Below are 22308 nucleotides of genomic sequence, written 5' to 3'. Positions count from 1 at the left end.
ACGTGATCTTTTTGGGTGAACGCAACTGGTCAACAAACCCACGCATACTATCTGAAGGCATCAATGTTGCATTGCATGCATAATGCGAGGACATGGGATTGTTCCTCACCTGTGGCAAGTTGTTTTTTCATCCACTTTCATTGTCGTTAATTTATCACTTCTTTATTTCATATAGTAAGTAATTACCCCTATGCTGCCCTTGGTGTCTGTTCGTTGGTTCCTTAGATGTCAAGTTAGACTACACTGCTTGCCAGAATGAAATGACAGAGGGTCACACACATAGCATAGGCATGTCAATCCTGTTTTTCTCTGGGACAGGTGGCCAGAAATGCCCGTAAGCTGGACAGTGGAGAGTCGACACATCATGCATCAATGAATGACACAAATGTGATGACACAATGCTGAGGACCCATATTTTCAGGCTCTATTGTGCAGAAGAATGCATTGCTTCTCTAATAAACTGTTAGTTGAGTGCCTCTCCTGAGACAATGCTCACCTGGGTGTGTGCAGGGAAAGGGGCGGCCTCCCGAGTGGACAACCGAGTGACCACGCAGGTGCTCAGGCCGCATGAAGGCCTTGCCGCAGCCGGGCTCGGGGCACACGTAACGCCGGTCCCCAGTGTGCTTACGCATGTGTCGCGTCAGCTTGCTGGCACTGGCAAAGGTCCAGGCGCATGCCTGCGCAGAGCAACAGACACTGTACACAACAGCATTCACGGTAAGCAGAATGACCCAGTACGACGCAGCCGACAAAGCAGGAGAAACAACGTACAGTAAAACCTCGTTAAACCATACCCACTTAAACCATAGTTTCGTATTAAAGGTAGTAAAGCCAAATCAGCGACTCAGCAGCCATTGAACATAATGCATTTTGTATCCGCATAAACCTTACTCATCAAGAAATCAAGAAAAAGAAAAAGAAATGGGCATGGGCAGGACATGTAATGAGGAGGGAAGATAACCGATGGTCATTAAGGGTTACGGAATGGATTCCAAGGGAAATCTTATTTTGTTATAGCGCAAGCTTGACAAGGACAAAAGAAGACACATCAGACACACACAAGCGCTGTGTGTGTCTGATGTGTCTTCTTTTGTCCTTGTCAAGCTTGCGCTATAACAAAATAAGATATGCCGTACCAACAAGCCCCTATTGCTATCCTCATCGATTCCAAGGGAAGGGAAGTGTAGCAGAGGGCGGCAGAAAGTTAGGTGGGCGGATGATATTAAGAAGTTTGCAGGCACGGCACGGCCACAATTAGTACATGACCAGGGTTGTTGGAGAAGTATGGGAGAGGCCTTTGCCCTGCAGTGGGCGTAACCAGGCTGATGATGATGATGATGATGAAACCTTACCAGCTTATTGCGTACGTATCGGGTAACACGTAGTGTTTCGACTTTTCGGTAGAAAATCACATCGGTTTGTCAACGGCAGAACAACGAGCCTCAGAGATCGGAACGGCCTCCAAGCACAAGCGCAGAGGGCGCTTGGAAGGGTGAAGCCACATCAACATCATTTCAACGCCTTGTCAGAGTCTGAGAGTGTTGCGGCCCGTGCTATGGTGTCATGAAAGCTAGGACAAAACCGGGCGCTCAGTGTAGAAGAAAAATTGGCAATCGTGCCATCAAACGTGGCACAAAGAAGCCTGTGCTGGCACACGAGCGGGATCTACCATTGACTACGGTGTGTGTACATTTGGAAGGCGAAGGAGAAGTTGATCAGCAGTGCTGCTGCAACCATGAAAATACATCGGCTACGAGGCCCGACTTTTCGTCATCGTTGGCTCTGTTATTGCCGAAGCGCCGCCTAACAAGAGTGATGAGAACGACACAGAAAGCGAAAGTACTGGTGAATCAAGCCTGACAGTGGCAGATGTTGCGCATTACATCAGCCTCATGTAGGTGTTTGCTGAGAAGAGGGAGTTGCCGGAAAAGCTGGCCCATAGCTTAAGTGAATTCGATGCCACCGTTGTCGCTGCTAGCCCACTGCAGCATCAACTGAAAGTAATAGACTGTTGTCACGTGAAGTGAATAATACTGAATGTTTCCTGCCCTTTCATCACACTCTCTCGTAGTTCCATTTTTGACAGGAAGGTGGGCGATCTCACGCTATTTCGGTTAAGCAGTACTACCGTTTATTATGCAAAATAGTAGTGAGGCGTGCAGACAGGACACAAGAGTAGAGAAGTGGACAACACGAATGCCGACTATCAACTGAAGGGAGCACTGAGGCGAAAAATGAAAGAAGACACAAAACTCATCTGCGCATGCTCAGGAATGGTAACACCACGTGTCAATCGAGTACACGTGCTGGTCTACGTGAGAGATAACTGTTAAGGCACTTAATCTCTTCCTTATGTAAAGTAATCGAAGGCTGACTCACGCACGCACTTCCGCCATTATAGATATGCCATGCCTCTACCATAAGACGCGTATCTTCATTCTTATGCCTGTACAGTATCGCGCATTCATCTAACTTTGGCTTGCAGTTACAATCTCGGCAATGTAGCGAAAGATTAGAAGGCGATCCACCGGTTAACGACCTTTTATGCTCCATTAGCCTCTGATTGATACACCGTCCCGTTTGCCCTACGTAGAACTGGCCACAGCTAAGGGGAATTTGATATACCACACCCATACGACATTCTGTAAAACTGTTGTTCTTATTGTGCTTCACTGGACAAATATCTGTTCGTTTTTTGCCTTTAACCCGCTCCTTTTTATTCTGTACGGCAGCGCATATCTTACCTAGCTTATTGGGAGCAGTGAAAGCAACATTGACATCATATCTACTAGCAACTTTTTTAAGCCTGTGCGACACTGAATGAATATACGGAATAGCCACTACTCTTTTTTTGCGATTACTGCTTTCTGTAATTACGTCCGTCCCCCTCGAAACCGACTTCTTTAGGCGCTCAGCTACAGCGGCCACCGCTACATTAGGATAACCTGCTTCTAATAGGCGCCGGACCTGCGCATTAAAACTGGCGCTCATTTTGTGCATCCAAGATCTTGTGAGGGAAGACTTAGGCACGACATGGCAATTCCGTTTTTTACTAATTTAGAATGCTTGGATTGAAAGTTTAGCAACGGCTTCGAAGATCTTGGGGAGTACTGCCAACAAACATGATTTTGTTCGAAGATCAAGGAAATGTCAAGAAACTGAATTACGTGTCTCTGAGGTAATTCCTTGGTAAACTTTAACCCTCCCCCATAAAGTTTAAATTGCTCACTTACTGAGGTAGCAGCCGAGTCTAATTCTTCCCTATTGCAGAAAATAAGGTAATCATCAACGTAACGAAATATCTTGATAACGCTATCACCTAAGGCTTTTTCTAAGCAGTTGTCAACCTTACTCAGGTAAATGTTGCTAAGAATAGGGGCAACCTTTGAGCCAATGCAAATGCCTGATTTCTGCAGAAAAACGCCATCTCTCCACCCAATCAGCGTCGACTTCAAGTACATTGAAAGAATTTCTAGAAAAGCTCCCGTGGAGACACCGCATCTGTCAATAAAAGCCGACTCTTGCACTTGTTCTTTAATGCATTCATTTACGGAATTTAGCAACCCGTCATGCGGCAAGGAATAATACAAGTCTTCGATATCCATACTAAAAGCTGTACAATCACCCGGATTCTCCTCTCTTAAATAGTGAACTAGCGCCTGAGAATTACGTAGGCAAAAGGGATCTGAAAAAATTAGTGAAGCTAGGCAGTTCTGTAGGTAACTAGCGACACAGACCTGCCACGTCCCTTTCTCTGACACTATAGCACGAAAAGGAATTTCTTGTTTATGAGTCTTGGCCGAGAAAAACAGTTCTAACGTGAGGGATTTAGCTTTCTTGACATTACATACAAGCCTATCAAGATTATGTCTTGACAAGAGGTCAACCGCACGTTGCTTAACTACCGAAGGCTTGAGTTTGACTGGTTGCAAATTCTTTTCTATGGCTGAAATCGCTTTTTCTGAAAACACGTCATCTGGCATAATTACGAAATAACCTTCCATGTCAGATATTACAGGTCTAAGTTTATGCTCCACAAGGTAATCAACTAACGGTCGGACAGGGTCAGGCGTCTTTTTTAAGGCGTCCCATTTTAAGACGCCTGACCCTGTCCGACCGTTAGTTGATTACCTTGTGGAGCATAAACTTAGACCTGTAATATCTGACATGGAAGGTTATTTCGTAATTATGCCAGATGACGTGTTTTCAGAAAAAGCGATTTCAGCCATAGAAAAGAATTTGCAACCAGTCAAACTCAAGCCTTCGGTAGTTAAGCAACGTGCGGTTGACCTCTTGTCAAGACATAATCTTGATAGGCTTGTATGTAATGTCAAGAAAGCTAAATCCCTCACGTTAGAACTGTTTTTCTCGGCCAAGACTCATAAACAAGAAATTCCTTTTCGTGCTATAGTGTCAGAGAAAGGGACGTGGCAGGTCTGTGTCGCTAGTTACCTACAGAACTGCCTAGCTTCACTAATTTTTTCAGATCCCTTTTGCCTACGTAATTCTCAGGCGCTAGTTCACTATTTAAGAGAGGAGAATCCGGGTGATTGTACAGCTTTTAGTATGGATATCGAAGACTTGTATTATTCCTTGCCGCATGACGGGTTGCTAAATTCCGTAAATGAATGCATTAAAGAACAAGTGCAAGAGTCGGCTTTTATTGACAGATGCGGTGTCTCCACGGGAGCTTTTCTAGAAATTCTTTCAATGTACTTGAAGTCGACGCTGATTGGGTGGAGAGATGGCGTTTTTCTGCAGAAATCAGGCATTTGCATTGGCTCAAAGGTTGCCCCTATTCTTAGCAACATTTACCTGAGTAAGGTTGACAACTGCTTAGAAAAAGCCTTAGGTGATAGCGTTATCAAGATATTTCGTTACGTTGATGATTACCTTATTTTCTGCAATAGGGAAGAATTAGACTCGGCTGCTACCTCAGTAAGTGAGCAATTTAAACTTTATGGGGGAGGATTAAAGTTTACCAAGGAATTACCTCAGAGACACGTAATTCAGTTTCTTGACATTTCCTTGATCTTCGAACAAAATCATGTTTGTTGGCAGTACTCCCCAAGATCTTCGAAGCCGTTGCTAAACTTTCAATCCAAGCATTCTAAATTAGTAAAAAACGGAATTGCCATGTCGTGCCTAAGTCTTCCCTCACAAGATCTTGCATGCACAAAATGAGCGCCAGTTTTAATGCGCAGGTCCGGCGCCTATTAGAAGCAGGTTATCCTAATGTAGCGGTGGCCGCTGTAGCTGAGCGCCTAAAGAAGTCGGTTTCGAGGGGGACGGACGTAATTACAGAAAGCAGTAATCGCAAAAAAAGAGTAGTGGCTATTCCGTATATTCATTCAGTGTCGCACAGGCTTAAAAAAGTTGCTAGTAGATATGATGTCAATGTTGCTTTCACTGCTCCCAATAAGCTAGGTAAGATATGCGCTGCCGTACAGAATAAAAAGGAGCGGGTTAAAGGCAAAAAACGAACAGATATTTGTCCAGTGAAGCACAATAAGAACAACAGTTTTACAGAATGTCGTATGGGTGTGGTATATCAAATTCCCCTTAGCTGTGGCCAGTTCTACGTAGGGCAAACGGGACGGTGTATCAATCAGAGGCTAATGGAGCATAAAAGGTCGTTAACCGGTGGATCGCCTTCTAATCTTTCGCTACATTGCCGAGATTGTAACTGCAAGCCAAAGTTAGATGAATGCGCGATACTGTACAGGCATAAGAATGAAGATACGCGTCTTATGGTAGAGGCATGGCATATCTATAATGGCGGAAGTGCGTGCGTGAGTCAGCCTTCGATTACTTTACATAAGGAAGAGATTAAGTGCCTTAACAGTTATCTCTCACGTAGACCAGCACGTGTACTCGATTGACACGTGGTGTTACCATTCCTGAGCATGTGCAGATGAGTTTTGTGTCTTCTTTCATTTTTCGCCTCAGTGCTCCCTTCAGTTGATAGTCGGCGTTCGTGTTGTCCACTTCTCTACTCTTGTGTCCTGTCTGCACGCCTCACTACTATTTTGCATAATGAATCCTTACCAACTAGCTCAGCTTTCTGTTGTTCTAAACTACCGTTTAGTACACACTTTTTCCGAGCTCTGGTCAACTGCGGTTTAACGAGGTTTCACTGTACTATCCAATACAATGTATGCCGTGTGGCCAAAAAAATGTATACAGAGATTTGAAAACTTGATGCAGCTGTTGCTACAAAAGGTCACATGGCACATGTAAACTGTACACTATGTCTTCTGCTAAAGTCCCTGCACACAAAAATAACAGCATCACAGTCAAGATACTGTATTAGCTGGCAATCATGCACTTGGGCCCACACTTTTCAAAGTGACAATACTTTTTTAATTATTAATACTTTCTTTCTATCCTCACAGTGCTTGAGGAAGCTGGGCACACAACTGGCCCATGTGGTGCAGTGCCTAACCTTGCAGAATATTCACCAACATTTCTGATCACCTGCTGCATTTATTTTCATTTTATTGTGATGGCAATTAAGGGGCATACATACTAGTAGAAAAACATGCGCGGCACACCAGCGCCAGCAAAGCGCCGCTGCAGCAGAGCGGCCACACCAACTGGCAGCGAGGCGGCAGTCACGTGGCAGCATGAACATCTCGCCTCCTCTTTTTTAATCCACGTGCAGGCGTGAGATATCGCGTGCTTTTTTCCTCCGTCTGCTCACAGATCGGCGCTGTGCTTAGTACATTATACATTCTTCATTCTTTTGGTTGGTAACAACTTTATTTAGAGTCCTGCAGAGCTTTCGATGACGGGGCCTTAGGTCTCCCATGTTCTTAGTTCTTAACGCGAGTTATTTCTTATAAAGACGACGTCATTGCCATTAATCATAATCATGTTGGTGTAATCATAATAATGCTGGTTGCAGCGTTCTAAAGACAAGGAGAATGAGGCACAGGGTGTCGCCTCCGTGTCCTTGTATTCAGGGTCCGCCTTGTCGTGCAGAATCAGATATGGCACGCCGTCTCCAAAAACCTTTCCATCAGGGCGTCTCAATTTACTCATTATTGCAAAAACTATCACAAAACATGAGAATCAAAACAAGTGCGAAAGAGACCAAACCAAGCAAACGCACAAGCGTGGGCTGACACGAGCAGACGATACTACGAAACAAGCAGTCTGGCTGACGCCGCATACGAGTGCTCGGGTGGGACCACATCACACCAGTTTTCCCCATGCACGTCACTGAGGGGGCTGCTCTCATTGGTCTCTGGCATTCGCAGCTTACTTGCTGCTGGGGAAAGTCACAAAAAATTGATGCCTAACCGACCCCTCCCATGGCATGCAAACGCTGCTGCGAGGCAGCTTTCGCGGCAACCGTTTCGCCAGCGGCGGTGCGACGCGCCCGTTTTTTCGGTAGTGTGTATGCACCTTTATATGGCCACTCCAGGCGCATTTCTGTCTGTCGTCGTCGTCCCCGCCATGAAACATTATTAGCAAATGTATCACGGCTATTTTCTGAGGCATTGATGATGCAATGTCCGTCCATTCAATGGTGTCACAGGATTGGTCGGCCTCGGGAAGGCCACCAGCGCCCAGTAATAATGAAGATCTTGAGTTTCCAGGAAAAGCTTCAGATCTTCAAAAATGCCACTAACCTCGTAAATTCCGATCTGCGCTTCACCAATGACCTGTCTTCAAATGTGAGATATGTTTGCAAAAAGCTCTGGGAGGCCTCCGGTTCATTTCGCGACAAAGGTTTTGTTGTAAAAATGCGCTATGATCCTCACTTTATTAACAAGATTCGCTATCACTGGGATCACTTGTCTAACTAAATGGTGAAATCTTCCAGTAATTCCTTTCGCTCCTCATCTGTGCCTTTAGTTAACAACTGTGCCGATGCCAGCAGCCATACTGTATCACCGTCATCGCATCTTTGACCAGCTCCCACATTGCTCAATTGCCTTCGTTTACTCAATGTTAATGCATGAAGTATCACCAATAAATTTCCTGCCTTCTTATCTCTTATTCACTCGTACTGTCCTCACGTTGTTGCTATCACGGAAACGTGGCTACACAATGGGATTTTTGACTTGGAATTCACTCCACCGGACTATATCGCAGTTCGGACGGACAGACAGAACAGCAAGGGGGGCGGCGTCACTCTTTTGCTTCGGTCTGATCTTAGGCTTTCCGTTCTTCCAGCTCCTCTAGATACGGAGTCGGTCTGATGCATACTTTACTTGGAAAAAACGCATGTTGTAATCGGAGCTTTCTATCGCCCCCCGGGAACAACGGTGGACTCTCTTCAAGCAATCGAAACGTTCATGCACATGCACAACCTACGTCCTTCCAACTTTATTTGTCTGGGCGATTTTAATGCACCTGGCATTCATTGGCCCTCTCTGTCGACATGCGGTCATGATGGCTCTTTCGATAAAGAACTTTTGAATTTTAGCCTGAATTTGGGGCTTACTCAGATCGTTTGCGAGCCTACCAGGCAGAATGCTCTTTTGGACTTGGTCTTTCTTAGCTCGAAGCTCACCCCGAATGATCACACTTGTGAAGTGGTAGAAGGCGTTTCTGATCATAAGGCTGTTATTGTTTCCCTTCCGTGCATTGTTCCAAAACCATCCTTCGTTCTTACTACATTTCGCGATTTCAATCACGCTGACGACACCTCTATTTTAGATACATTGGCTGATGCCTTCGACACCTTTGAAACACTCAGCATATCAAGTGACGTGAATGTTCTCGTGACATATTTTGAAAATATTGTAACGGGGTAGTGACGGTGAAGAAAGCAAGAATACGGTGGAATACAAAACTAGCTTTTATTGGGCGAACCTGTGCCCACAAAAACAGGCTACACTTATAGCACAACGATAGCTGCGAACACGGTCGGCGATCGTCGGAAATCTGATCAGCGGGTCAAGTGCGTCGGCTTTTATACAGCAGTCATCGAATGTTCCAGACTAATCGTTCGGACCCGCATGCCTTCCACAAAGTTCTACAACATTCGAGTCACGCGATGAAATCAGATAACACAAGGTTCGGCGACAACACAGCGGATAGAAGCATCGATAACTGTCCAGAAACTTCGGATACATGCAGACGCGTCCCGCGCTGTGCGATAACATTTGTTAGGCGGCGAAACTTGGTCGCCTGTTAAATATAAGTACACGTGTCAATACCCCCCTCTTAAAAAGCATCGACCCGATGCTGCAAACAAACGAAGTTAATAAACAAAAGCACTCGTAGCAAAGAGAACAAAAATAACGAAGTTCGTCAGCGTCCGTAAAAGGGTTTAAGGCGCACCACGTGGACCACTTCAGATCGTGCGCGGCGCCGCTGTGCCGTCTGGCACGACCAGACGGCACAAATGCCGTCTGGCACGACCTCATAGTCCAGTGCGCCAATACGTCGGATGACCTTGTAGGGTCCGAAATATCGTCGGAGTAGTTTCTCACTGAGTCCTCGTCGGCGTATCGGGGTCCAGACGCAAACACAGTCGCCAGGCTGGTACTCGACGAAGCGTCGTCGGAGGTTGTAGTGTCGGCTGTCGGTCCTCTGCTGGCTTTTCATTCGCAGGCGGGCGAGCTGTCTGGCTTCTTCGGCGCGCTGGAGATAGCTAGCGACGTCAACATTCTCTTCGTCAGTTACGTGCGGCAGCATGGCGTCAAGCGTCGTCGTCGGGTTCCTGCCGTAAACCAGCTTAAACGGCGTGATCTGCGTTGTTTCTTGCACCGCCGTGTTGTACGCAAAGGTTACGTACGGCAGGACCGCGTCCCACGTCTTGTGTTCGACGTCGACGTACATTGCTAGCATGTCGGCGAGGGTCTTGTTCAGGCGCTCCGTGAGACCATTCGTCTGCGGATGGTAGGCAGTTGTCCTCCTGTGGCTTGTCTGGCTGTACTGCAGAATGGCTTGGGTGAGCTCTGCTGTAAAAGCCGTTCCTCTGTCGGTGATGAGGACTTCTGGGGCACCATGTCGCAGCAGGATGTTCTCGATGAAAAATTTCGCCACTTCGGCTGCGCTGCCTTTTGGTAGAGCTTTAGTTTCAGCAAAGCGGGTGAGATAGTCCGTCGCCACGACGATCCACTTATTCCCGGATGTTGATATCGGAAACGGCCCCAACAAATCCATCCCAATCTGCTGGAATGGTCGGCGAGGAGGTTCGATCGGCTGTAGTAATCCTGCTGGCCTTGTCGGTGGTGTCTTGCGTCGTTGACAGTCTCGGCATGTCTTGACGTAACGGGCGACGTCGGCGGTCAGACGCGGCCAGTAATACCTTTCCTGTATTCTCGACAGCGTCCGGGAGAATCCGAGGTGCCCAGCGGTTGGATCGTCGTGTAGGTCGTGCAGTATTTCTGGACGCAGCGCTGACGGTACAACAAGAAGGTAGCTGGCGCGGACTGGTGAGAAGTTCTTCTTCACGAGCAGGTTGTTTTGTAGCGTGAATGACAACAACCCGCGCTTAAATGCCCTAGGGACAACGTCGGTGTTCCCTTCCAAATACTCGATGAGACCTTATAGCTCCGGGTCTGCTCGTTGCTGTTTAGTGAAGTCTTCCGCGCTTATTATCCCAAGGAAGGCGTCGTCGTCCTCGTCGTCTTGCGGTGGGGGATCGATGGGGGCGCGCGATAAGCAGTCGGCGTCGGAGTGTTTTCTTCCGGACTTGTATATTACTGTGACGTCATATTCTTGTAGTCTGAGGCTCCACCGCGCCAGCCGTCCTGAAGGGTCCTTTAAGTTAGCTAGCCAACACAATGCATGATGGTCACTGACGACTTTGAATAGCCTGCCATAGAGGTAAGGGCGGAATTTAGCTATAGCCCAAATGATGGCGAGGCATTCCTTTTCAGTCGTAGAATAGTTGCTTTCCGCTTTTGACAGCGACCGGCTAGCATACGATATCACCCTTTCAAGTCCTTCTTTCCTCTGGACTAGGACGGCACCGAGGCCTAGGCTACTGGCGTCAGTGTGGATTTCGGTATCGGCGTCCTCGTCGAAGTGTGCAAGTACCGGCGGCGACTGCATGCGTCGTTTCCCACTTGAACGCGACATCACATTTGGTTAGATGTGTTAGCGGCTCCGCGATGCGTGAGAAGTCCTTGACAAAGCGCCTATAGTAGGCACACATGCCAAGGAATCTGCGCACTGCCTTCTTGTCGGTTGGCTGCGGGAACTTTGCGATGGCAGCTGTCTTCTGTGGGTCGGGGCGTACTCCTGATCTGCTGATCACGTGGCCTAGGAACAAAAACTCATCGTAAGCGAAGCGGCACTTTTCCGGCTTCAGAGTGAGCCCTGATGACTTGATGGCTTCTAACACTGTCGCAAGCCGCCTAAGGTGATCGTCGAAATTTCCGGCGAAGACAACGACGTCATCCAGGTAAACAAGGCACGTCTGCCACTTCAGTCCGGCTAACACCGTGTCCATGACGCGCTGAAACGTTGCAGGCGCCGAGCACAGTCCGAATGGCATGACCTTGAACTCGTAGAGGCCGTCTGGCGTGATGAAGGCAGTCTTTTCGCGATCTCTCTCGTCGACTTCTATTTGCCAGTAGCCAGACTTGAGGTCCATCGATGAGAAGTATTTAGCGTTGCAGAGCCGATCCAATGCGTCGTCTATCCGTGGAAGGGGGTACTCATCCTTCTTCGTGATCTTGTTCAGTCGACGATAGTCGACGCAGAAAAGTAGGGTTCCGTCCTTTTTCTTTACCAGGACTACAGGAGAGGCCCACGGGCTTTTCGACGGCTGGATGATGTCGTCGCGCAGCATTTCGTCGACTTGTTGCCTGATAGCTTCACGTTCTCGCGTTGAAACTCGGTAAGGGCTCTGGCGGAGTGGTCGAGCGCTCTCTTCGGTTATTATGCGATGCTTTGCAACTGGTGTTTGTCGAATCCTCGATGACGTCGAAAAGCAGTCTTTGTATCGTCGGAGAAGACTTCTGATCTGTTGCTGCTTACTCATAGGAAGACTTGGATTCACGTCGAAGTCTGGTTCGGGGACAATGCTCATTGGGGTAGATGCGGCTGAATCCGAGAGGACAAAGGCATTGCTGGTTTCCACAATTTCCTCGATATATGCGATTGTCGTGCCCTTGTTGATGTGCTTGAACTCTTGGCTGAAGTTGGTGAGCATAACTTCCACCTGCCCTCCGTGGAGTCGAGCGATCCCTCTTGCGACGCAAATTTCACGGTCGAGCAGTAGATGTTGGTCGCCCTCGATGACGCCTTCTATGTCAGCGGGTGTTTCAGTGCCGACGGAAATAATCATGCTGGCGCGCGGCGGGACGCTCACTTGATCTTCGAGCACGCTCAAGGCGTGGTGACTACGACAGCTCTCCGGCGGTATCGCTTGATCTTGTGACAGCGTTATCGACTTCGACTTCAGGTCGATGACTGCGTCATGTTGATTCAGGAAGTCCATGCCGAGAATGACGTCTCGTGAACACTGTTGGAGGACAACGAAGGTGGCAGGGTAAGTCCGGTCATGAACGGTAATTCTTGCCGTGCAGATCCCAGTCGGCGTAATCAGGTGTCCTCCAGCGGTGCGTATTTGAGGGCCTTTCCATGCAGTCTTAACTTTCCTCAACTGGGCGGCGATGGATCCACTCATGACTGACGGAGTAATCGGCTCCTGTGTCTACTAAGGCGGTGACTGCGTGGCCGTCGAGAAGCACGTCGACGTCGGTGGTTCTTTGTCTTGTGTTACAGTTAGGTCCCTGCGTCGGATCACGGCTGCGTCGTGTTGAACTGAAGCTGGAACGTCGCGTCGTAAAGTCGTCTTTCGTCGGTGTAGTCTTGGCTTCCTGACTTCGTCGGGACGGCGGCGTGACATCATTAGGTCGTCGAGATGGTTTCTTCATCGTCTTCGTCGGCGGCGGAGGATCTTCGTCAGTTCGACGAACAGCAACCGCACCTCCATCGGTTGCTGCTTTTAGTTTTCCGGATATGGGCTCGCTGACCGGCCCCGGGCTGGGCCAGTGTATGGTCGGCGCTGCGGCGACAGGTAGCGGCCTGGTGATGGCGAACGGGACGGCCGTCGAGGGCTCCACTGAGTAGCGGCGAGGTAATCGGCGATGTCACGTGGGCGCTCGCCAAGCTGTGGACGCGGCGCGTTGACGGCGAAACCTCGTAGTCCCATCTCCCGGTATGGGCATCGGCGATACACATGGCCGGCTTCTCCGCAGTGATAGCAGAGCGGACGGTGGTCGGGGGCTCGCCAAATGTCCGTCTTCCTCGCGTAGGTGCGCTGGGCGACGGGTGGGCGTGCTGGCGGCGGCGGCGGCAGACGACGGAATTGCGTCGTTGTAGGGCCCTGGCGTGGTCGCGGAGGGGGACCTTGACGGCGTGCGATGGCGGCGTAGGTCATCGCTTCTGGCTGGGGCTGCAGTAATTGAGGTTGCACCTCAGGAACCCCAAGCGATCGCTGAACCTCATCTTTCACGATGTCAGCGATCGAAGCTACTTGAGGCTGCGACGAAGGCAGGACCTTGCGCAGTTCTTCGCGCACAATGGCCCTGATGGTCTCTTGAAGGTCGTCCGAACCTAGTCCTGGGATGGCATACTGCAGCGTGTGCCCCTGGCGGTTATATTGCCGGGTGCGCATCTCCAGAGTTTTCTCGATCGTCGATGCCTCTGCAGAAAACTCAGCCACAGTCTTCGGTGGGTTATGAATAAGTCCGGCGAAAAGGTCTTGCTTGACGCCGCGCATCAGGAAGCGAACTTTTTTCTCCTCCGACATTTCCGGGTCGGCGTGCCGGAAAAGACGGGCCATCTCCTCCGTGAAGATTGCGATCGTCTCGTTTGGCAGCTGCACTCTGGTTTCTAGTAGAGCTTGGGCTCGCTCTTTTCGCACGACGCTTGTAAACGTGTGCAAGAAGCCGCTTCGGAAAAGGTCCCACGTCGTTAAGGTGGCTTCCCGATTCTCGAACCACGTCCTGGCGGCGTCTTCCAATGCGAAATAGACATGCCGCAGCTTGTCGTCGCTGTCCCAACTGTTAAACTTAGCGACCCCTCATACGTTTCGAGCCAGGTTTCCGGGTCCTCGAATGTTGATCCGCGGAACGTCGGTGGTTCCCTGGGCTGCTGCAGCACGATGGGGGACGCTGGGGCTGCCATTGGGGTGGACTTGGTGGCGATCTTCCTGGTCGTCTCAGGCAAAAGTCCGTGCTCCGGAGGCAGTTGTTGAAGACGCCGGCTTGCTCGATGGTCCGGGACTACGTTGGTGTTGTCTTTGCGTTCCGGGCTTGGATCACGGCTTGTCGGGGGCGTCCGGTACATGAACGAAAAGCACCTCCACCAGATGTCACGGGGTAGTGACGGTGAAGAAAGCAAGAATACGGTGGAATACAAAACTAGCTTTTATTGGGCGAACCTGTGCCCACAAAAACAGGCTACACTTATAGCACAACGATAGCGGCGAACACGGTCGGCGATCGTCGGAAATCTGATCAGCGTGTCAAGTGCGTCGGCTTTTATACAGCAGTCATCGAATGTTCCAGACTAATCGTTCGGACCCGCATGCCTTCCACAAAGTTCTACAACATTCGAGTCACGCGATGAAATCAGATAACACAAAGTTCGGCGACAACACAGCGGATAGAAGCATCGATAACTGTCCAGAAACTTCGGATACATGCAGACGCGTCCCGCGCTGTGCGATAACATTTGTTAGGCGGCGAAACTTGGTCGCCTGTTAAATATAAGTACACGTGTCAATATTGTCACGTCATGTGTTAAACACTTCATTCCCATCAAAACAAAAAAGAAAAATACTAAAATCCCTTGGATGAACAGAGATATACTACATCTTTCACGTCGTGTTCGCAGGCTTAGACGCTTGAAGGACACCCATAACCCTGTACACACTGCTAGGTTAGCTAAGGCGAAGGAGGATCTTTGTACAAAAACCAAATCAGCCAAAGATTTTTTTTACAGCGTGCAGCTACCGCTTCTGTTGAAAAGTAACCCGCGTAAATTCTGGGGATCCATTCTTCCTCGTGACAGCTCTTGTGCATCCTTATGTGTGAAGAACGAAATGACTAGTGATTCACTATTAATCTCCAACGCCTTCAACGCATACTTTAAGTCCGTTTTTACTTGCGATAATCGTATTTTCCTCCTTTTCCAAACATTCATCCGACTTGCCCCATTAATGATGTCTTAGTTAGCGCAGAAGGTGTCTTAAACCTCATACTAAATCTTGATACAAAGAAAAGTGAAGGGCTTGATGGAATCCCGAATTTGTTTCTCGTTCGGTATGCCTTATGGACTTCACGATACCTTACTCTTATCTTTAATAAATCACTAACTTCCGGCATAGTACCTTCACCATGGAAGATGGCTAAAGTGCTTCCAGGGGGCGTGAGGCCGGCACCAACATGATTGTGCCACTTACGCATTTTCTTCTGCTAACGCAGGTTATCTGCTGCACCGACGCACAGCCACCTCATCGCAATGGCAGCGCAGACGCAGAGGGTCGTGTATCGACGACTACGGCATTCAGGATGGAGCATGCAAGCTTCGGCGGCAGCGACTTCGATGTGTGCCCAGCTACCTTGTTTGGACAGTGCCGACTTTTGGTCAACGAACCTTGGGCGGATGACGGCCATGTCTACGGTGTACAAAAGGCGGACTGGATCAGTGCAGCATCGGGGCGTGAGGCCGGCACCAACATGATTGTGCCACTCACGGATTTTCTTCTGCTAACGCAGGTTGGTGATTATTCTAATGAGAGTTTCACCTTTTACGTATTCATGGTGCCGGTTACACCCCGTGGTTTAAGTGTGGATTCAGAGTACCGTACTGTGCGTTGTCATGCCAAACGTCGTTTCTTTTTACTGCGAAGATATGCATTCCATTTCTTGCTTTTATTCCTGTGCGGTGACGTAGAGCTTAATCCTGGCCCAACTACTGCTGAAACGCTGAATCTAATTTTGGATGGCCAAAGGGAAATAAAGGCCAAATTACAGGCTATCGAAACATCGCAGAATCAAGGCCAAATAGCTATAGAAGAGCTTAAGTCACGATTAGATTCTGTGGAAACTGCAATAACACAGTTCGCAAACCTAAGAGGAGCTGTTACTGAATGTAGGAAGAAAACTGAAGATACCCACAGCACGGTGAAGGCCTTATCCCGCAAAATAGACGACTTGGAAAACCGCAGCAGGCGATGTAACCTGATATTTTATGGTGTCCCTGACAGTGAAAGTCGTGAACTGCCCGCTGTCTCCGAGAAAAAAGTACAAGAAATTGTATCACATTTAGGACTAGCACCAGTGCAGATTGAAAGGGCACACAGACTCGGCCGGTTCCAGGCCAATAAACCTCGGCCGCTCATTGCAATGTTTTCAATGTTTAAAGATAAACAAGCGATTCTAGCCAACGCCAAGAAACTAAAAGGATCGAATATTAGTATATCAGAAGATTTTTCAGAGGCAGTGCGCAGAAAACGAAAGTTTCTTTGGGAATTCGGCAAAAGGAATGCCCTTGACGGTGCTCGCGCAAACCTAAAATATGATAAGCTGTTTATTAACGGGCAAACATATGTATATGATGAAGGTAGGGGCCAGGTTGTGCAAACGACATGACGCATGCGCAGCTCCGTAGCAGATGTAACTTTCCTTGTTGTCAACTGCCGTAGTATCAAGAACAAAATAGATGATTTCCACAACCTTCTGTGCATGACCAAACCAACTGTAGTGCTTGGAACGGAATCATGGCTAGATGAAGAAATAAGGAGCAATGAAGTCTTTCCAAGCGGCTACACATGCTTTAGGAACGATAGAAACCGTCATGGTGGTGGGGTCTTTATACTTGTTCACACATTGCTTTCTTGTTATGCTCTTGATATCGGCAGCCCAAATTGCGAGGATATATGGTGTAAGATTCGGTTACCAAACGGGAAAACATTATCAGTATGTTCATTTTATAGGGCTCCTTCAAGCCCTCTTGCTTCCTTGTCTGATTTTTCAAAGACGATAGAGACAGTCAATACAGATTACCTTGTCATTGGCGGGGACTTTAACATCCCAGAGCTTTCTTGGAATAAGCACCCTTCTAATACTAGGGCTACATCTGCAGTGGCAAAGGAATTGTTGATGATACTAAGCAGTTTTTCCTTAACCCAGGTGGTAACAGAAGGTACGAGACAAAATAACGTTTTAGACTTAATTTTAACTAATCAGCCAAATTGGATTAGGAAAGTTTTGGTGGTTCCAGGTATTAGCGACCATAAAGCTGTGGTTTGTGAAATGAAGTTGACGTACGAAAAGACGCAAAGCTCGGGAGCCCGAAGGATGTATAATTATAGCCAAGCCAACATAAATGAAATAGGACTTGCATTACAGGAATTCCTCCCAGAATTCGAAATACTTTCTGAGATGCAGATTGAAATACTTTCTGAAATGCTTGAGATGCAGGAAAACTATGTGCCGTCGTGGGTGCAGACCAAACAGCGTGCAAAATCTAAGCCATGGTTTAATGGTGAGCTGCAACGCCTCACTAGTAAAAGAAATAGGATATACAGGAAATATAAAAGAAACTCCATTTCGGAAACTTGCGATCAACTTGCGACCATAACCAGAACGCTGCAAACAAAAATCCACCAGGCAAAACAAGAATTCTTTGGTGCTTTGCCTTCTCGATTTGAAACTACAAAAAAGCTATTCTGGAATCTTGTCAAGTATAACAGAAAAGACAATGTATTCCATCACTTCAGCATGACGGAGTGGAAATAGAAAATAGCTTAGAAAAAGCCAACTGCTTCAACAAGTTTTTTGCTTCCATTTTCTCACCCAGTGCCTCGAGCGCAATTCCGCATCCGTCTACTAATGAGGTCATCGAAAACATGGATGATATAATTATTGATGAAACTGGAATACGGTCTCTTCTTGAACGTATAGACTCCAGTAAAGCAGGGGGGCCTGATGGATTGACGGGCACTTTTCTCAAATTGTGTGCGTCCTTCATCCCTCCCTTTCTTAAGATACTGTACTCGAAGTCGTTGAACACCGGGGTCCTACCTAATGAATGGAAGATGGCGTGCGTTGTGCCAGTGTATAAATCGGGGCCTCGCGAACTGGTCGGCAATTACAGACCGATATCTCTAACAAGTATTGTCTGCAAAGTATTAGAGCACATCTTGTGCAGTAACATAATGACACACATTACCAATCATAACCTCCTGAATCAGAAACAGCATGGTTTCAGGCAAGGGCTTTCCTGTACAACTCAATTAACAGAATTCGTTCATGAAGTTTGTGGTGCACTGGATGCTCGTTCTTGTGTTGACTCGGTGTTTGTAGATTTTAGAAAAGCTTTTGACCTGGTAGATCACAAATTGCTTGTATGTAAACTACGCTGGTTTAATATCAATGAACAAATAATTGCATGGATTCAGGAATACCTTTCTTTGCGGTTTCAGCATGTAGTGGTAAATGGCGCAGAATCTAGTGCGGCCCGCGTAACGTCTGGCGTCCCCCAGGGCTCGGTATTGGGCCCATTGCTTTTCTTATTGTTTATAAATGACCTTCCCAACACTATTGTTTCTTCCGTAAGATTGTTTGCTGATGATCTGATAATATATAGAGAAATTATAAGCATTGCCGATACTGTTATTTTGCAAAATGATTTAGTTGAACTACAAAACTGGTGCAGAGAGTCACATATGCAAATAAACACACAGAAAACTGTCCACATGCGCTTTACTAAAAAGTGTATGCAAAAAGCCGTATATTATCTCTCCGGTTCCCCATTGCAGATTGTTCACGAGTACAAGTACTTGGGTGTATTCCTCACACCGTCCATATGTTGGCACAGGCATGTTGATTTCATTACAGCAAAGGCATGCAAAGTGTTAGGGTTTCTACGGCGCAATACAAAACTCTTTCCCCAGCAGGCTCGCGATCTTCTGTACAAAAGCTATGTTAGACCCATTTTAGAATATGGATGTACCGTATGGGACCCTCCTACGTGTACCGACCGAGATAAACTTGAGAGAGTTCAGAATATAGCAGCACGGTACGTAATCGGCAACTATGACAGAAACCTTAGTATTACTAGCACAAAACAAACATTAAAATGGGACACCTTAGAAAAGAGAAGGCAGGCATTACGCTTGAAACTTTTTCACAATATATTTTATGGCCAAATCGGAATAGACCATAATAAGTATATTCTTCAGCCACATTATATATCCAGACAAACAGATCACGAGCTCAAGGTTAGGGAATACACTTGTAGAACTAAACTTTTCAAAAGCACCTTTTTCCCCAAAACCATTTTAGAATGGAATCGACTGCCTGCTGCCGTAGTTAGTATACTTAATAATGAACATTTTGCAAATGCTCTTTGAAATTTTCTTCTTTATTTTTCGGTATGCAGTAATTGCAGAGTTTGCTATCATTATATAGTGCTTTATTACTTAATTCTATGAAGCCGTTTCCTGCGTGCTGTACATTGATATCCTGATGTACCATTTTTGTCATGTCATTTTTGCGTTTTTTTTTTCTCTTTTTCTCTTTCATTGTATTGTATAGCATAATACTGTTTATTCGATGCCATAAGCTGCTTACATTGATGTATGTAACCCCCCCCCCCCCCCACTGTAATGCCTAAATGGCGCTGTGGGTATGAGAGTAAATAAATAAATAAATAAACATTACATAAGTCAGGTAGTAAGCAGCATCTTTCTAACTACCGGTCAATATCTTTAACACCATATTCATGCAAAATACTAGTGCATATAACATACAAACACATTATGGAATTTCTTGAATCAAATAACACTCTCTCTAATGTACAACATGGATTCAGACGCGGTTTTAGCACCATAACACAACTTGTCGAGTTCATGCATGACATAGCTTCTAACCTGGATAAGGGATTTTAAATTGACGCTATATTCATAGATTTCTCCAAAGCTTTCGATACCGTACTTCACTCAAAACTACTGTCTAAACTAAATGCCATTCTTAACAACCCTCAATTAGTGAACTGGATAGAAAGTATTTTGTCTCACCGCACTCAATTCGTAAGCTTTAACTCGATGTGTCATCAGGCGTCCCACAAGGCTCGGTCCTCGGACCCCTGCATTTCTTACTATATATTAATGATTTGCCACGCGAGATACCATCTAAAATTCGAATGTATGCAGATGACTGCGTATTGTATGACATCATTTCATCTCCCTCTGAGCATGTTTGCCTTAGTGAATCATTCATCAGATTTTCTAAATGGTGTGAAACATGGCAAATGAATATTAACTTCCGTAAGACTGTCGTTATGTCCTTCTCTAATAAAGCTAACCTGTTCCTTTTCAGCTATGGATTTATTGATAATTTAATTCAACGCGTTTCTGAATATAAATATCTTGGTCTCACGTTCACCACTAACCTGTCCTGGTCAAAGCACATTGATTCCATTACGACTAAAGCTCTACAAAAGCTCGGTTATTTACGTTGTACTCTGTCTAATTCTCCGCGCAACACTAAATTACTGTTATATAAAACTATTGTTCACCCTATACTTGAGTATGGTAGTATCGTTTGGAATCCCTACAAGCAGTACGAAATAGACAGAGTTGAGGCCATACAAAGGAAAGCCATCAGATTTGTCTACCGACGTTATGACCACCAGTTCTCACCATCGTCAGTCATGTCCTCACTCAACCTGACCTCTCTCGCCGAACAGCGACACGTTAATTCTTTAAAAATTTTTTCATGGCATTATTCACTCATCTTGTCGTCTCTACAGCAATGAATATCGCCTTCGCAAAAATCTCTTCTAGTGAGAGACATCCAGCGCTTAACATTACACCATCTTTGCACGCACTAATACTTTTAAGTATAGCTTTTTCCCTAAAACAATTGAAACATGGAATTCGCTACCAGGAACCAACCATTCTCTCCCATTAAATGAATTCTTGTCTGTACTCCCCTAAACACTGCGCCTAAACTTTCTTTGTTGCCTATTGTATTTCTTTCTTGTATTATAGTGTATTAGCCACTCCTGCTATAGCCCCAGCAGGTGCTGCAGTATGTGTAAATAAATAAATAAATAAATAAATATTCTATCAAGTCCAAGAGCGATAACATCGTCCCCACGCGTTGTATATTGTATGTGCTGTATAACCACATTGCTTAATTAATGATCCTAGCCACCCTTACTCCAACACGTTTCCTTTTTTTACTATTGTTTCTGGCTTGTTTTTGTTTGTTGTTTCTTTTGCCGTTACGTTCATTTGTTCTGACATTGTCGCAAGGATTAAAACCCTCCTTTATGTAATGCCTTTAAGGTGAAACTAAATGAAATGTGCAAGTGAAAGCATGCGAGGGTGAGCCGACGGTAGCGGCTAAATCTCGCACGTGCAAAGGGGGGAAAGCGGGGAGGAAGCGCGCTGTCTTCTATCTCCTGCAAGGCACCGGGGGAGAGGGAGGGAGGGAAAGGGGGGGTTCTACTCCGGAGGCTGCTGTGTATAGTGCACGCAGGCCCTATCTTGAAAGTGATCTGTGATGGAGACACAGTCTGGGTACGACGAGGGCTGACAGCTTCCAGGGTGTCTACCATGTTGACATTTCCAAATTCCCTGAGTTTTCCAGGTTTTCCCCGAGTGCTTTTGCAAAATTCCCTGAGTGATGCAGAACTATGTTTTATGTCAAGTCGCGCTGAAATCATATCGCCCTATGCTGTCACTCTCTAGTAAGAATATGAAAAAAATTTCAAAGAAAACCGACTTAATCCAATTTGAATACTAAGGAATAGTGTTTATGTTATTCAAAAAAAAGAATATAAGGGAGGGGTTATTAAAATGCACAGCAAATAAAATGTCTTCGAAAATATTTTCAAGTCGAGTTGGACATTCTCTAGTACAAATAAAAAGGAGATGCATACAGAAGCAAATATTTTCGAATATGAGCTATTTCTATCAACTGATAGCATGCTCAGTGTCATGCAACTGTCCTGACATACTCTCAGCCCGCGCAAGACGCCTCAGTGTTGTGTTTCACTGCTTTAAAGAGTTTATTTTGGTTTGGATGAGGGACACCTGCATCTCAGCATCAGCCAACAATTTGTTTTTTGAGCGCAGGCTCCTTCAAAGAAGCGGTAGCATACTTAATTCCCCGTTCATTCCTCAGTGCGTCGATCCTTTCTGTTCTCGTCCTCCTTTCGCCGCGCGTTCGCCCCACGGACCATTTAAAGAATACTCTTGGTCAATTTACAGTCAACGTCCAATTTTTCGGACCCCTTAGGGGCCGCGAAAACTTCCGAAAAATCAGGCAGTCCGAAAAAATAAATTCATGTCTTTTACTGCCCTTAAGG

The 22308-nt window shown here is 46.5% G+C and overlaps 1 protein-coding gene across 4 annotated transcripts in view; it reads right to left on the bottom strand.

The window, feature by feature from the left end:
* LOC135909917 (zinc finger protein ZXDC-like) overlaps positions 1-22308 on the bottom strand; it is a 358875-nt gene that overhangs the window by 189296 nt on the left and 147271 nt on the right. For all 4 annotated transcript variants that reach the window (XM_065441928.1, XM_065441931.1, XM_065441929.1 and 1 more), the window contains exon 6: positions 497-677. In XM_065441928.1, the coding sequence (XP_065298000.1) occupies positions 497-677 (181 nt within the window). The remainder of the gene's footprint in view (positions 1-496; positions 678-22308) is intronic.

The sequence above is a fragment of the Dermacentor albipictus genome, unplaced genomic scaffold (genome assembly GCF_038994185.2).
Source record: "Dermacentor albipictus isolate Rhodes 1998 colony unplaced genomic scaffold, USDA_Dalb.pri_finalv2 scaffold_31, whole genome shotgun sequence".
In the NCBI taxonomy this organism is placed as follows: Eukaryota; Metazoa; Arthropoda; class Arachnida; order Ixodida; family Ixodidae; genus Dermacentor; species Dermacentor albipictus.
This window is presented reverse-complemented; position numbering and strand designations above follow the sequence as displayed.